At 45.7% G+C, this 13799-nt stretch overlaps 2 protein-coding genes across 3 annotated transcripts in view; one reads left to right on the forward strand and one right to left on the reverse strand.

Moving 5' to 3' along the window:
* Nucleotides 1–13799, reverse strand: part of LOC309336976 (zinc finger protein RFP-like) — a 194479-nt gene that overhangs the window by 80751 nt on the left and 99929 nt on the right. The window lies entirely within an intron of this gene.
* LOC309336314 (zinc finger protein RFP-like) lies at nucleotides 1106–10365 on the forward strand. The gene is made up of 5 exons (XM_081851936.1): nucleotides 1106–1936; nucleotides 3584–3679; nucleotides 4559–4647; nucleotides 4878–4993; nucleotides 9675–10365. The coding sequence occupies exons 1-5, from the start codon at nucleotides 1523–1525 to the stop codon at nucleotides 10214–10216; spliced, it is 1257 nt and encodes a 418-aa protein (XP_081708062.1). The 5' UTR covers nucleotides 1106–1522; the 3' UTR covers nucleotides 10217–10365.

The raw sequence follows: 13799 nt of genomic DNA on the forward strand, positions 1-13799 counted from the left end.
CCTCACACCCCATCCTGCCCTGCTCATATTGAGCACAAGCCAATGTCTACTCTATTCCGAACTTAAAAATAGAAAGCGCAGTGCTGGTGGTCAACAAAAGAGGTTTAAAGACTCCCTCAAGGCAATCTTTAAAAATGTAGTATAAACACTGACAACTGGGAAACACTGGCCTGCGAGCACTCCAGTTGGAGAACAGCCTTTACCAAAGGTGTCATGAGTTTTGAAGACACTCGAACTCAGGATAAAAGGGAGAAACGAGCTAAGAGGAAGGCACGCTTGGCAAATCCACACAGTGATCTACTCCTGCCTGGAAACCTATGTCCCCACTGTGGAAGGATGTGTGGAACCAGAATTGGTCTCCACAGTCTCTTACGGACTCACTCTTAAGACTGTGTTCATGGAAGACAATCTTACTCACCTATGAGCGATCGCCAAAGAAGAAGAAGAAACCATCAGCATTCCTCACACAATCAGTGCATAAACCTTATTAAATAAATAAGTAAACAAGTTAACGTAATTCTGCCACAGGAGACAGTGAGATCAGTAACTTAGCTCAAAAACTTTTCAGGTTATGAATTCACACGCCTTCTTCCATTCCCTACTTGGAAGTAAGTCCCACTGAACTCAATGGGGTTTGTTTCTGAGTAGACGTGTACAAGGGCTCTTCCACATTTGATTTTCTGCTGCACTTTCTAAGCACAGACCCGAGATTTATTGGTCCATGGGGGGGGGGGGGGTTCCACCACTTTCCCCAGGAAAACCTGCTCCACACCACTGAATCAGAACAAATGGCAATCTACAGAATACCCTACTGCTGTTCGTTCCGATTCAGCAGTAAACAGTTTTCCAAAGGGAAGCAGAGGTGGGGGGGAGGGTGACACTTTCGGACACAGACCAACAAATTTCAGACCAGTTGCTAGGAAGTGCAGCACAAACTTAGCAAGAAAAGAAAAAGATGAGTGACAGAATAGCATCACATCAGAGCTGCCATGTGTCAGAAGGCTCCAGGGAGGGATGGAGGTTCCAGTCTCGGTTCAAGAATTCTCCACGCTGCAGCCTTGTTGCTAGGCAACAGCCTGTGGGCAATCTGGTCCCTACTTGAGCTCCAAGCGGAGTCCCACTCCTAGTCCCCATCTACCAATCTCTCTGGCTTCTCCTCCTCTTCAGAGGGCTTGCTGGGGAAGAGAGCTTCTCCAAACACACCTAGAACTAAGGGAAGCCCTCAACACCCCCTAAGTCTTGAGTGGCTGCTTATTGGACCACTTGTTTTGAACTTGGTCACCACTACTTGTATGTTTGGAGCTTTGACTCTGGTCCAAGGCAGCCAGATTATTTATTTTAAAATACAGGTTTAAGTCCAGCTTGATTCAAGAAAACAACTCATAAAACTGGTTTTCAGGTTTATGACCTGATTCTGCTGGTCGTTTTTGTTACACAGCCCAAAATGAGCTGCCCCACACAGATAATATTCTTGTAAAGGAAAGGAGGTTTGAAATTTGAAACAAGACTTAAGAGGCAGCCCATGGCATCAGGAAGTGCCGTGTTGGAGTGCTGTGAGGAAGCGACTTGCTCCATCTGCCTGGGGTACTTCAAGGATCCAGTGACCATCGACTGCGGGCACAACTTCTGCCAGGCCTGCCTCACCCAGTATTGGGCAGAGTCCAGCACAGACTCTTCCTGCCCTCAGTGCAGGGAAACTGTTCAGCAGAGGAACTTCCGGCCAAACCGTCAGCTGGCCAACCTGGTGGAGCTGGTCAAGAAACTGCAGGAAGGGAGGAAGGAAGATGGCAAGAGGGGAATGTGTCCGAGGCATCAGGAGCCCCTGAAACTCTTCTGCAATGTTGACCAAGACCCCATCTGTGTGGTGTGCGACAGGTCCAAGGAACACCGAGAACATAGTGTGTTCCCCATGGAAGAGGCTTTTCAAGAGTATAAGGTAGAAAAACACTACCATGGACTGACGCCAACCTTGTTTTAATTTTGGTGCCAGGAGAATGCATTTTTGTTTTCCTGGGTGTTTGGGAAGCACAAATACTCGTAATCTTAAATTACGCTATTAGACCTGTTTTTCTAACAGTGTAATATAATACAGTGGTACCTCGGGTTACATACGCTTCAGGTTACAGACTCCGCCAACCCAGAAATAGTACCTCAGGTTAAGAACTTTGCTTCAGGATGAGAACAGAAATCGTGCTCCGGCAGCGCGGCAACAGCAGGAGGCCCCATTAGCTAAAGTGGTGCTTCAGGTTAAGAACAGTTTCAGGTTAAGAACAGAGCTCCAGAACGAATTAAGTACTTAACCCGAGGTACCACTGTATTATTGCTACTGCCCAAACCATTTTATTATGGTGTGTATCTGAAGAAGTGTGCATGCACACGAAATCTCATACTACTACTACTACTACTACTACTAATAATAATAATAATAATAATTTATTATTTATACCCCACCCATCTGGCTGGGTTTCCCCAGCCACTCTGGGCGGCTTCCAACAGAACACTAAAATACAATAACCTATTAAACATTAAAAGCTTCCCTAAACAGGGCTGCCTTCAGATGTCTTCTAAAAGTTTGGTAGTTATTTTTCTCTTTGACATCTGATGGGAGGGCATTCCACAGGGCGGGTGCCACTACCGAGAAGGCCCTCTGCCTGGTTCCCTGCAACTTGGCTTCTCATAGAGAGGGAACCGCCAGAAGGCCCTCGGTGCTGGACCTCAGTGTCCGGGCAGAACGATGGAGGTGGAGACGCTTCTTCAGGTAACAAACTTAGTTGGTCTCTAAGGTGCTACTGAAAGGATTTTTTTTATTTTGTTTCAATTATGACAGACCAACACTGCTACCTACATGTAACATTTTATTATTATTTGCTTCAGGACTTTCTTTTCCCCCCATCTTCGTCACATTAAGCAGTTCGTCCCTTACCTTTCCCACCCCGACCTGGCCATAGTGATCCATGCAATGGTCACCTCCAGGCTTGAATACTGTAATTTACTGTACGCGGGGCTGCCCTTGAAGCTGTCCCACAAACTCCAGCGGGTGCAGAATGCTGCAGCGAGGCTCGTCACGGGGTCCCTGCCATGGGAGCATATTCACCCAGTGCTTTTCAAGCTGCACTGGCTCCCGGTGGAGTATAGGTTCAGGTTCAAGGTGCTGGCTTTGCCCTTTAAAACCCTTTGTGGCTTAGGGCCCTCGCATTTACGGGACTGCCTCTCCTGGTATGCCCCACAGAGGACCTTAAGGTCCATGAATACCCATAGTTTAGAGGTCCCGGGCCCTAAGGAAGTCAGACTATCCTCCACCAGGGCCAGGGCCTTTTCAGTGATGGCTCCGACCTGGTGGAATGCTCTGTCCCATGAGACCAGGGCCTTGCAGGATATAACCTCCTTCCATCAGGCCTGTAAGACAGAGCTATTCCACCTGGCCTCTAATTTGAATTCAGCCTGATCTTTTATTTCCCTTCTCTTGCCTCCCCCCCCCCTTTTATGAAGATAACCCGCTCTGAGACCCCACAGCCTTCTCTGCCATTGCAGAATAAAAGCCTTCTCTGTTGTTGCAGAATAAAAGCCTTCTCTGTCGTTGCAGGAGAGAATCGAGGCCCAGCTGAAGTCTCTGCAGAAAGAGAGAGAAAGGCTTGTGGATTGGAAAGTGATAGAAGAACAGGGAAGTCAAAAGTGCCTGGTAAGCATCTCTTCTCGCTCGGAGAGGGTGCCACCGGGCGCTGGCTGCTAGATCCCTCAGTCCACATTCTTCCTTCCCACCCCGTGTGTGTGTGTGTGTGTGTGTGTGTGTGTGTGTGTGTTTCCCCACAGATGCAGCTGGAAGAGGAGAAGCAGAAGATCAGATCGGCTTTTGAGCGAATGCAGATATTTCTGGAGGAAACCAAGTGTTTCTGGCTGGCCCTGCTGGATGACCTGGAAAAGAAGATTAAGAAGAGGCAGGAAGAAAACGTCACCAGGCTCTCCAATGAGATTTCCAGTGTCAGTGGGATGATTGCAGAGATGGAGAGGAAATGCCAACAGCCAGCAAGGGAATTTCTGCAGGTGAGACTTATAGTGGTGAGGAGGAATGGAAGTTCCCCCAGAATGTCTGCTTTATATACATTATTTACACAGTGGGCCCCACGTGATTGGCTAATTCCGGAATTCTCCTGTAGGCCAATCAGGTTGCGGATTCACTCCCACCTGGAGCTGGATTGGGTGGCTCCTGTGGACCAATCAGACTGCTGCATTCTGGATCCTATTGTTCTAGGACCAATCAGACTGCTGCATTTTGGATCCTATTCAACTCAGTACACAACAGACCCCACTCCTAGCTCCTTGTGTGATTACTCATCTTGGAATAGACCTTATGAATATTTCCATAGGCATCTGTGAAAACAGGAGGGTGGATTAGATAGGCCATTGGCTTCATCCAGCAGAGCTCCTCTTAAAGTTCTCTGAATTCTAATATTTGGAATAAATAAGACACCCTCCTGCAACAATGATTATTTCCCCCAGAAGGAATAAATTATTTCTGCCTGTACAACTAAGAACAACTTCAGCTTGTTCTCTCTTGCAGGATATCAAAAGCACTTTGAGCAGGTATGTGACCTTTGGTTGGTTTCAATGGGTCTGCTCTGAGAATGACAAACATTGGCTCTCAACCAGGTAAGACTAGACTATTCCCTTGCCAAATTGAATCGATGCTATCTATTTTCACTTTGCCTTATTTGATTTTGTCCATGTGTTTCGTAACAAAACGCTGTGTGTTTTGATACCTGCTGTATTGTGAGCTGCTTTGAGCACAGTCCGCTGTGAAAATAAAAAAGAGAGAGCATATAAATAAACTAAATTAAACTTTATCCAATTCCAGGTCCATAACTTTCTTCCCCTTCCAGGTATGAAGAAGCACTAGGGAGGCAGCTGGTGGAACTGTCCCCCGGGCTGGAGGAGACTCTCAGAATTTGCGCTCAGAAAAATTCTGCTCTGGAAAAAGCTATTGAGAAATGTGAAGGTATTGGAGACAACTCAAATATAGAGATATAGACATGATCTGTGCTTTTGATAGGGGGTGGCAGGGAAAGTCAGTTCCTTGTTACAGAAGAACTGGCTTTCACTTCAAGGTCATTGTAGAAAAAGTTGCAGATAGGTAGCCGTGTTGGTCTGCCATAGTCTAAACAAAAAATTCCTTCCAGTAGCACCTTAAAGACCAACTAAGTTAGTTCTAGGTATGAGCTTTCGTGTGCATGCACACTTCTTCAGATACACTGAAACAGAAGTCACCAGACCCTTCTATATAGTGAGAAGGTGGGGAGGGGTATTACTCAGAAGGGTGGTGGGAATGGGTGATTGGCAGATAGCTGTGATGAGCCTGTTGACGACTCTTAACGACTGCAATAGGTCTTACAGGAAAAAGCAAGGGGTGAGAAGGTGAAAAATGGCTTTGTCATGTATAATGAGATAAGAATCCAATGTCTTTGTTCAGACCAGGTCTCTCCATGGTTTTAAGTTTGGTAATAAGTTGCAATTCAGCAGCTTCTCTTTCCAGTCTATTTCTGAAATTCCTTTGTAATAGAACAGCTACTTTGAGATCTTGTATAGAATGTCCTGGGAGATTGAAGCGTTCTCCTACTGGTTTCTCTGTCTTGTGATTCCTGATGTCAGATTTATGTCTGTTTATCCTTTGGCGTAAGGTTTGGCCTGTTTGTCCAATATAGAGAGCTGAAGGACACTGTTGGCATTTGATGGCATACACAATGTTAGACGATGAGCAATTAAATAGTCCCGAGATGGTATGTGTGATGTTGTTGGGGCCAGTAATGGTGTTGTCCGGGTGTATGTGGTAGCAAAGTTTGCTCATCGTCTAATCACCCATTCCCACCACCCTTCTGAGTAATACCCCTCCCCACCTTCTCACTATATAGAAGGGTCTGGTGACTTCTGTTTCAGTGTATCTGAAGAAGTGTGCATGCACACGAAAGCTCATACCTAGAACTAACTTAGTTGGTCTTTAAGGTGCTACTGGAAGGAATTTTTTGTTTTGATTGTAGAAAAAGGTGTGCAATTGATAAAAAAAGTGGAAATAATGTAAAAAAAATATGTTCTGTTAGGGAGTAATTGATCTCAATAATGTACACACTGGAAAAAATTGCATTTTCAGGATGACCTTTTTTCAATTAAAAAAAATGCAAATGCATGTAGAAATGAGGCAAACCAAATTTAGGATTTAAAAAATGAGAAATGGAGAGAAACTAAACTTCATGGATTCATCCAGCCTTAAGTGTTCATTCCAGTTTGTTTCCCTATCCTATTAGCGCCTTTACTCAAAACATCGATTCCAGACATGTATCAAAAAAGCATCTCTAAACAGTGATTATAATTTAATTGATGCTGTTAATGAGGAGTTTCATGTACAAGAGAGACAGACGCAATGGCACATAGCTGCATACCGTATTTTTCGCTCTATAAGACGCACCTGACCATAAGACACACCTAGTTTTAGAGGAGAACAAGAAAAAAATCTTCTCTCCCTCTATGTGCAGCGCCTCTCCAGGAAAGTGGGAGGAGAAATGGAAGGGGCTCTGTTTCTCTTCCCGCTTTGCTGAAGCTGCACAGCGCCTCTCCAGCAAAGCGAAGTCAGAACAGCAAGAGGGATCGCTGAGCAGCGAAAGCAGTGATCCGTCTTGCTATTCTGGCTTCTGGGATAGCTGTGCCAAGCCTCTTCAGGGCAGGGGGAGCGTTCCTCCCGTTGCCCTGAAGAGGCTTCACGCGGCTATCCCTGAAGCCAGGAGAGCAAGAAGGATCGGTGCGCACTGATCCCTCTTGATCTCCTGGCTTCAGCGATAGCTGCGCAGCCTGCATTCGCTCCATAAGATGCACACACATTTCCACTTACTTTTTAGGAGGGGAAAAGTGCATCTTATAGAGCGAAAAATACGGTATATGACGCACTGAGTAATTTGTCAACCTTTTCTCCACACAACAGGGTCTCTGGAGCAAGCATTGCACAAAGGTAAATAATGCCTGCAGGGAACTAGAGGAGATGGGAAACATTTGATGGCATGTCAGGAATCAATAGCAGGCCCTCATTCAAGCACTTAAAGATAAAAGGATAAAGGGACCCCTGACCATTAGGTCCAGTCGTGACCGACTCTGGGGTTGCGGGGCTCATCTTGCTTTACTGGCCGAGGGAGCCGGTGTACAGCTTCCGGGTCATGTGGCCAGCATGACTAAGCCGCTTCTGGCGAAGCAGAGCAGCGCATAGAAACACCATTTACCTTCTCACTGGAGCGGAACCTATTTATCTACTTGCACTTTGACATGCTTTCGAACTGCTAGGTTGGCAGGAGCAGGGACCGAGCAATGGGAGCTCACCCCGTCGCAGGGATTTGAACCACCGACCTTCTGATCGGCAAGTCCTAGGCTCTGTGGTTCAACCCACAGCGCCACCCGCGTCCCTTTCAAGCACTTAATGGGGTTTTATTATGCAGAGAGATCAACAGACTTCATTCTGGAAAAATGAAAGAGTAGTTAATTTATCTCTTTCACTCAGCCAGGAGTCCAGCACAACTGAACTAAGAGAGAGAAAATTATTAGGATGATGTGTGGGTAACAATGGCTGAGGGCTGGTTTAAATAAGCATTAACAACAAAGCAACAAACGAAGTAGTACAACAATAACCACATAAAAATTGTGGAAAATTTTAAAACACCCCTTTTCAAAACAATCACTAGACTAAAACTGAGATGCTCATGACAGTGCTCAGTTCTTACCTACTTCTTTTTTTATATATCATGATCTTTATTAGTTTTTTTTAGTTACATACTATGCATACACATAATATATTACACTTTACATTTACACTTGCTCTTGAGAGGTGACTTTCCTTCTTCCGGCTTCTTTGTGTCCCTCAAACTTTTTGCATTGTCTTTATCCGTTTTGTATGTAGTTGTTCTTCTTCCATTCCTGTCCGTAAAATTTCTGTAAGCAAATAATCTTCCTATATATACAGTTCTCACTGTCTGTCTATATTCATTTACAAATACTGTCCATTACATTAGTCATAATATACATTTTTATTTCTTATTGTTTTTATTATTCAGTAAATTTCTTTGTATTTTCCTGTCATGAGGTTTGTTTCAATTCTACTGGTTCTTACCTACTTCTAAAGGCCTGGCAAATGGGTGCATTTTTGTCAGCCAATGAAAAGTCAGCAGTATTGGTGCAAGACACACCTCTGAGAGGCAGTCCTTCCAGAGGTGGGGTGCTACTGCAGAGAAGGCCCTTTCTGACACCCAGCTCCCTTAATGTCAACTAGCAGACACCCAATTTCTTCAATATAACACTGTTTAATATACGTAGCAAAAAGATTAGAGACGTGAAGCCCCAGGGGGAAGAAAAAAAAGAAAATGAGGGGGAACCCAGTTTCTCCCCTATATTTCTCAGGGGCAGAGGGGTTGATTTTAGTTTCCAAAAATGGTGGGAGGTCCTGGGGTGGATTTCCCCAAACTTTCTGCTATCTCCCACACCCCGGGCGTTACATCTGTACGCGAGCTCTGCGGCTGAATCCTGACAAGACAGAAGTACTGTTTTGGGGGGACAGGAGGCTGGCAGGTGTGGAGGATTCCCTGGTCCTGAATGGGGTAACTGTGCCCCTGAAGGACCAGGTGCGCAGCCTGGCAGTCATTTTGGACTCACAGCTGTCCATGGAGGCGCAGGTCAATTCTGTGTCCAGGGCGGCTGTTTATCAGCTCCACCTGGTACACAGGCTGAGACCCTACCTGCCCGCGGACTGTCTCGCCAGAGTGGTGCATGCTCTGGTTATCTCTCGCTTGGACTACTGCAATGAGCTCTACGTGGGGCTATCTTTGAAGGTGACCCGGAAACTACAACTAATCCAGAATGCGGCAGCTAGACTGGTGACTGGGAGTGGCCGCCGAGACCACATAACACCGGTCCTGAGAGATCTGCATTGGCTCCCAGTACGTTTCCGAGCACAATTCAAAGTGTTGGTGCTGACCTTTAAAGCCCTAAACGGCCTCGGTCCAGTATACCTGAAGGAGCGTTTCCACCCCCATCATTCAGCCCGGAAACTGAGGTCCAGCGCCAAGGGCCTTCTGGCAGTTCCCTTACTGTGAGAAGCCAAGTTACAGGGAACCAGGCAGAGGGCCTTCTCGGTAGTGGCACCCGCCCTGTGGAACGCCCTCCCACCAGATGTCAAAGAGAAAAATAACTACCAAACTTTAAGAAGAAGGCGGCCCTGTTTAGGGAAGCTTTTAATGTTTAATAGGTTATTGTATTTTAGTGTTTTGTTGGAAGCCACCCAGAGTGGCTGGGGAAACCCAGCCAGATGGGCGGGGTATAAATAAGTTGTTGTTGTTGTTGTTCCCACACCACTCTCAGCCACAAGCCTCTGAGGGCAGAGATGCCGTTTTCCTACCTCAACCACTCAGAGGGTTTCCTTCCAAAACATAACAAACACCCTTAGGGATGCCGCCACAGGGAAGCCCAAGCGATGCCTCCCACACAACATGCAAGTTTCTCCTCCCTCCTTGGGGCACCGGGATGGGGTGAAGTTTACTGGCCCTCCTGAAGCCTGGCCAAAATGACTTTTGGGGGGCTTGTGGTCCAGCAGCCAAGAGGCTGGTCCTTTTACTTGACCCATTCAACTCTCTCTCTCCCTCTGCCCTGCACAGTGAATGTGACTTTGTACCCAGACACGGCGCACCCCAACCTCATCCTGTCCGAGGATCTGAAGTGCGTCCAATGGGGAGACAGGCGCCAGGACCTGCCCGACAACCCCAAGAGATTCGACAAGGAGACGTGTGTGCTGGGCCGCGAGAGATTCACTTCGGGGCGGCATTGGTGGGACGTGGAGGTCGGAGGGGAATGGGCCGAGTGGGCGGTTGGCGTGGCGCGAGAGTCTGTCAAGAGGAAGGGGGACATCACCCTTAACCCTAGCGAGGGGTTCTGGGCTCTGCAGAAGACCATGGTGGACACTTTTGGGTCGTTCTCCGATTGGCAGCTCTCAGCTTCGACTTCCCCTAAGCTGACCATCGTGTATGCCAGAAGTGAGCTCAGGAAAATCCGAGTATCCCTACACTACGAAGAGGGCCTCGTGGAGTTCTTCGACGGCGACACCAACAACTCGATCTTCGCTTTCCCCTCAGCCTCCTTCTCTGGAGAGAGGATCTGCCCGTTTTTCCATCTGAAGTGGGGAGGCAAGCTGAAATGTTGAATCTCGAGGGTCCATTTCCACAACTCTTGAAAATGAAGGTGCATTCTTCCCTAGGCCTAGGCAAGGAGGTGCAGCCTGATAAATTTTTAGCACTTCCAGTTCTCAGCCCTGCAAATTTTTGTCAAGCAAGGCGTGGCATTAAGGATGCTATTGGCCTTTGGCTGTTATTTACTAAAAATATAAGCCAGCATGTGGACGGCAAATCCTGACTAGAGCTTCGGCTGGGGCAAAACAACACACAGCACTTTTTCCAGTTTGGATAGCCCCCTTCACATTTAGTAAACAAAAGTCAAACACACAAGGAGATAACCACATGCTTATTTGGCCCTTAGTATATTTCATCAGCGGGGCAAAAGTGGAAGTATACACTCTTAGCATTAAAAAATGAGTAAAATGGGATTAGAGCCTCCTTTCCCATTGCTGCATTTTGAATCATCATGCCCTCTCTTCCTCATTATTTTATTACTGTCCTTTTAACCCAGGATCTGTGGCTCTTCATATGTCATTGGACTCTACCTCCCATCAACCCCAGCTAACATGGCCAATTATCAGGGGGGATGGGAGCTGTAGTCCAGCAAAATCTGGAGATCCGCAGGCTTCTCATCCGACCTTTCAAAACCTGCAAGGCAAGAAAACCAAGCAGCAGCTCGGATTTTCATTGCTTGTGGTGCAATTATGCATTGAATTGCATCCCCGCAGTTATCAAATTGTGGCTACCAGGAAGCTTTTAGTCATAGGAACCCTGCTAGAAAGAGGAACTTTTACACACGAGATTCATCCTTTCCTTTTTTATGTATTTTTTGTTGAAGAGGCTATTTCAAAGCACTGAACTGAAATAAAAACCTTTAAAACCAAGTCTGTTTGGCATGTTACAACCGTTGTGTTTATTTCCACCATGCTTTCCATGGGTATAATCATTAGAGCTGCAGTCAGGAAGTGGTAGCTGTGTGCCTTAATCCCTTTTCAAATACAGTGGTACCTCGGGTTACATACGCTTCAGGTTACAGACTCCGCTAACCCAGAAATAGTGCTTCAGGTTAAGAACAGTTTCAGGTTAAGTATGGACCTCCAGAATGAATTCAGTACTTAACCTGAGAGGTACCACTGTAAGCAACTATCCTACTTTTAAAAGACATCTGAAGGCAGCCCTGTTTAGGGAAGTTTTTAATGTTTAATGATGTACAGTGAGAGAGGAGGAGGCCTGGGCTTGGGGTCAGGGGTGTTGCTGTGGGCTGGAGTGCAAAACCAGGATTCCTGAATAGTGGAAAATGGGGTACTTTTACAGTGGTACCTCGGGTTACAGACGCTTCAGGTTACAGACTCCGCTAACCAAGAAATAGTACCTCGGGTTAAGAACTTTGCTTCAGGATGAGAACAGAAATCGGGCGGGGGCAGCACGGCAGCAGCAGGAGGCCCCATTAGCTAATGTGGTGCTTCAGGTTAAGAACAGTTTTAGGTTAAGAACGGACCTTCAGAATGAATTAAGTACTTAACCTGAGGTACCACTGTAGGTATTTCCTTGGAACACCCCCTGTGGGAGAGGAAATTAGTTGAAGAAGAAAACACTTTGTCGAAAAGTAGCCAGGAAATGAAAAAATGTGACAAGAGGCTGGAAGCAGATCAGGCCATCAAAAGGATTAAGGAGAAATTCCCCATGTGTGAAATCACAACAGCTCCGATTTCTTTTATCTCTGAAGAACTTATTATCTCTGAAGAACTTATTAAGGAAAGATGCAGATCCAGTGTTTCCCAAACTTGGCCCTCCAGCTGTTTCTGGACTACAACTCCCATCATCCCTGGCTAGCAGGACCAGTGGTCAAGGATGATGGGAATTGTAGTTCCTCCCTCCGCATCTATAGAAGCATATAATGATCATTAAGCTTACTGTTAATGACACAAAACCCTCCGATATAAAGTCTCTTGTCTGGAAACCTTTTCCCTCCAGTCTCTGTGTACGTGTAAAAAAAAAGTATTCTATCAAGCAGCAGCACAGAGAGTGAGGATCATTTGGTAGAGGGTTTCAGGCAGGGATTCCTTCCAGGCCTTACCTGTTGATGCCAGGGACTGAATTAAGGAACTTCTCCATGCAAAGTATGCAAAATTATTCCTCTGAACTGCAGCCTCTCCCTGTATGGCTTCTCCTGTGGCATTTTTATCACTGGTAGTTTATTTATCCACTCGATACATGCCTTTTTCTTTACAATTAAATTTCTAGCCCACCTTTCTTCCCAAAGGAGTATGACACACTCACTCACACACCAATTACTTTTGTTAAAAGTTTCCAGGCTTGCTTACTATTATGGGCTGTATACTTAAGAGCCCGTGTTGGCATTCAGCTGTTAACAGAACTTTATGGAATTCTGGGTGGTGTGGAAAAACTGGACAGAGACACCAAACAGACTGTATAAATGCTGTAACTTCAATTGTCCAATGATGCCAAATAGGGGGAAATTCAGAAGGGAGAAGAGGGATTCTCATAGTGGTGGCAACGGGAAGTGGCTTAGATGGGTTTTTTTTTTTTTTTTCTTAGAAAGTCAATCAGTCCATGGAGCAATCTATCAATGATCCTAGGAATGATGGCTTTATGCCATCTGCAGAATGAGAGGCCTGATGCAGAATAACTGGTCAGCCACTGTGAAACAGGATACAGTGGTACCTTGGTTCTCAAACGCCTCGGTTCCCAAACGCTGAAAACCTGGAAGTTAATTGTTCCGGTTTTTAAACATTTTTGGGGAAGCCGAATGCCCAATGTGGCTGTTGGCTATTGTTCCCAGGGCACATGATGCACCTCGGTTTTTGAACTTTTGGAAGTCAACAGACTTCTGGAACGAATGAAGTTTGGCACTTTGTTTTTGCTATTTGAGTTTTTGTTTTTGAGGCTTTTTCAGTTAATTTGTTTGTGTGACTGCAGAAATGGATAAAAGCCCCCCATCGAAATGATGATCATCAATGCAGGTAAGAAAAAATAATTCTAATTTTTATTATCTACAATACTGCCTTGTTTATTTTATAGTACAGTACCTTGATTATTGCTTTCATTTTATGGATCAATGGTCTCATAAAATTCATGTTAAATTGCTGTTTTAGGGCTAGTTTTTGAAAGTCTGGAACAGATTAATCCTTGACTTTCTGTGGGAAAGTGCACCTTGGTTTTGGAATGCTTTGGTTTTGGAACGGACTTCCGGAATGGGTTAAGTTTGAGAACCAAGGTAACACTGTACTGGATTAGATCGGCCTTTAAACTATTTATATATATATATATGCAGGGCTCTCTGTGGATAGATTCAGAACTTACAGGGTTAAGAAGTTCTGAGCGACGTCTCACATTCCTGAGGCGTGGCCAAGTTTACGCAGAGGGGAGTGTTTTCTCTGTCTGGTCTGTTCCGTGCTTCTGACGGTGAAAGAAGCAAAATGAGCGCTCTTTCGCCAGGGCATCTCTGAGCTGTTTATCTACACGAATAAAGACTGAGAAATATACACACTAACGTCTGAGTGTGTTTGATCCGGTACACAGCAACAGTTTCTACGCTGCGAAAGCTCTGCTACAGTAGCTGACGGAGGACGGAGAGCTGAGAGGCGCAAG

This window comes from Podarcis erhardii, assembly GCF_964252035.2.
Source record: "Podarcis erhardii genome assembly, chromosome: 2".
NCBI lineage: Eukaryota > Metazoa > Chordata > Lepidosauria > Squamata > Lacertidae > Podarcis > Podarcis erhardii.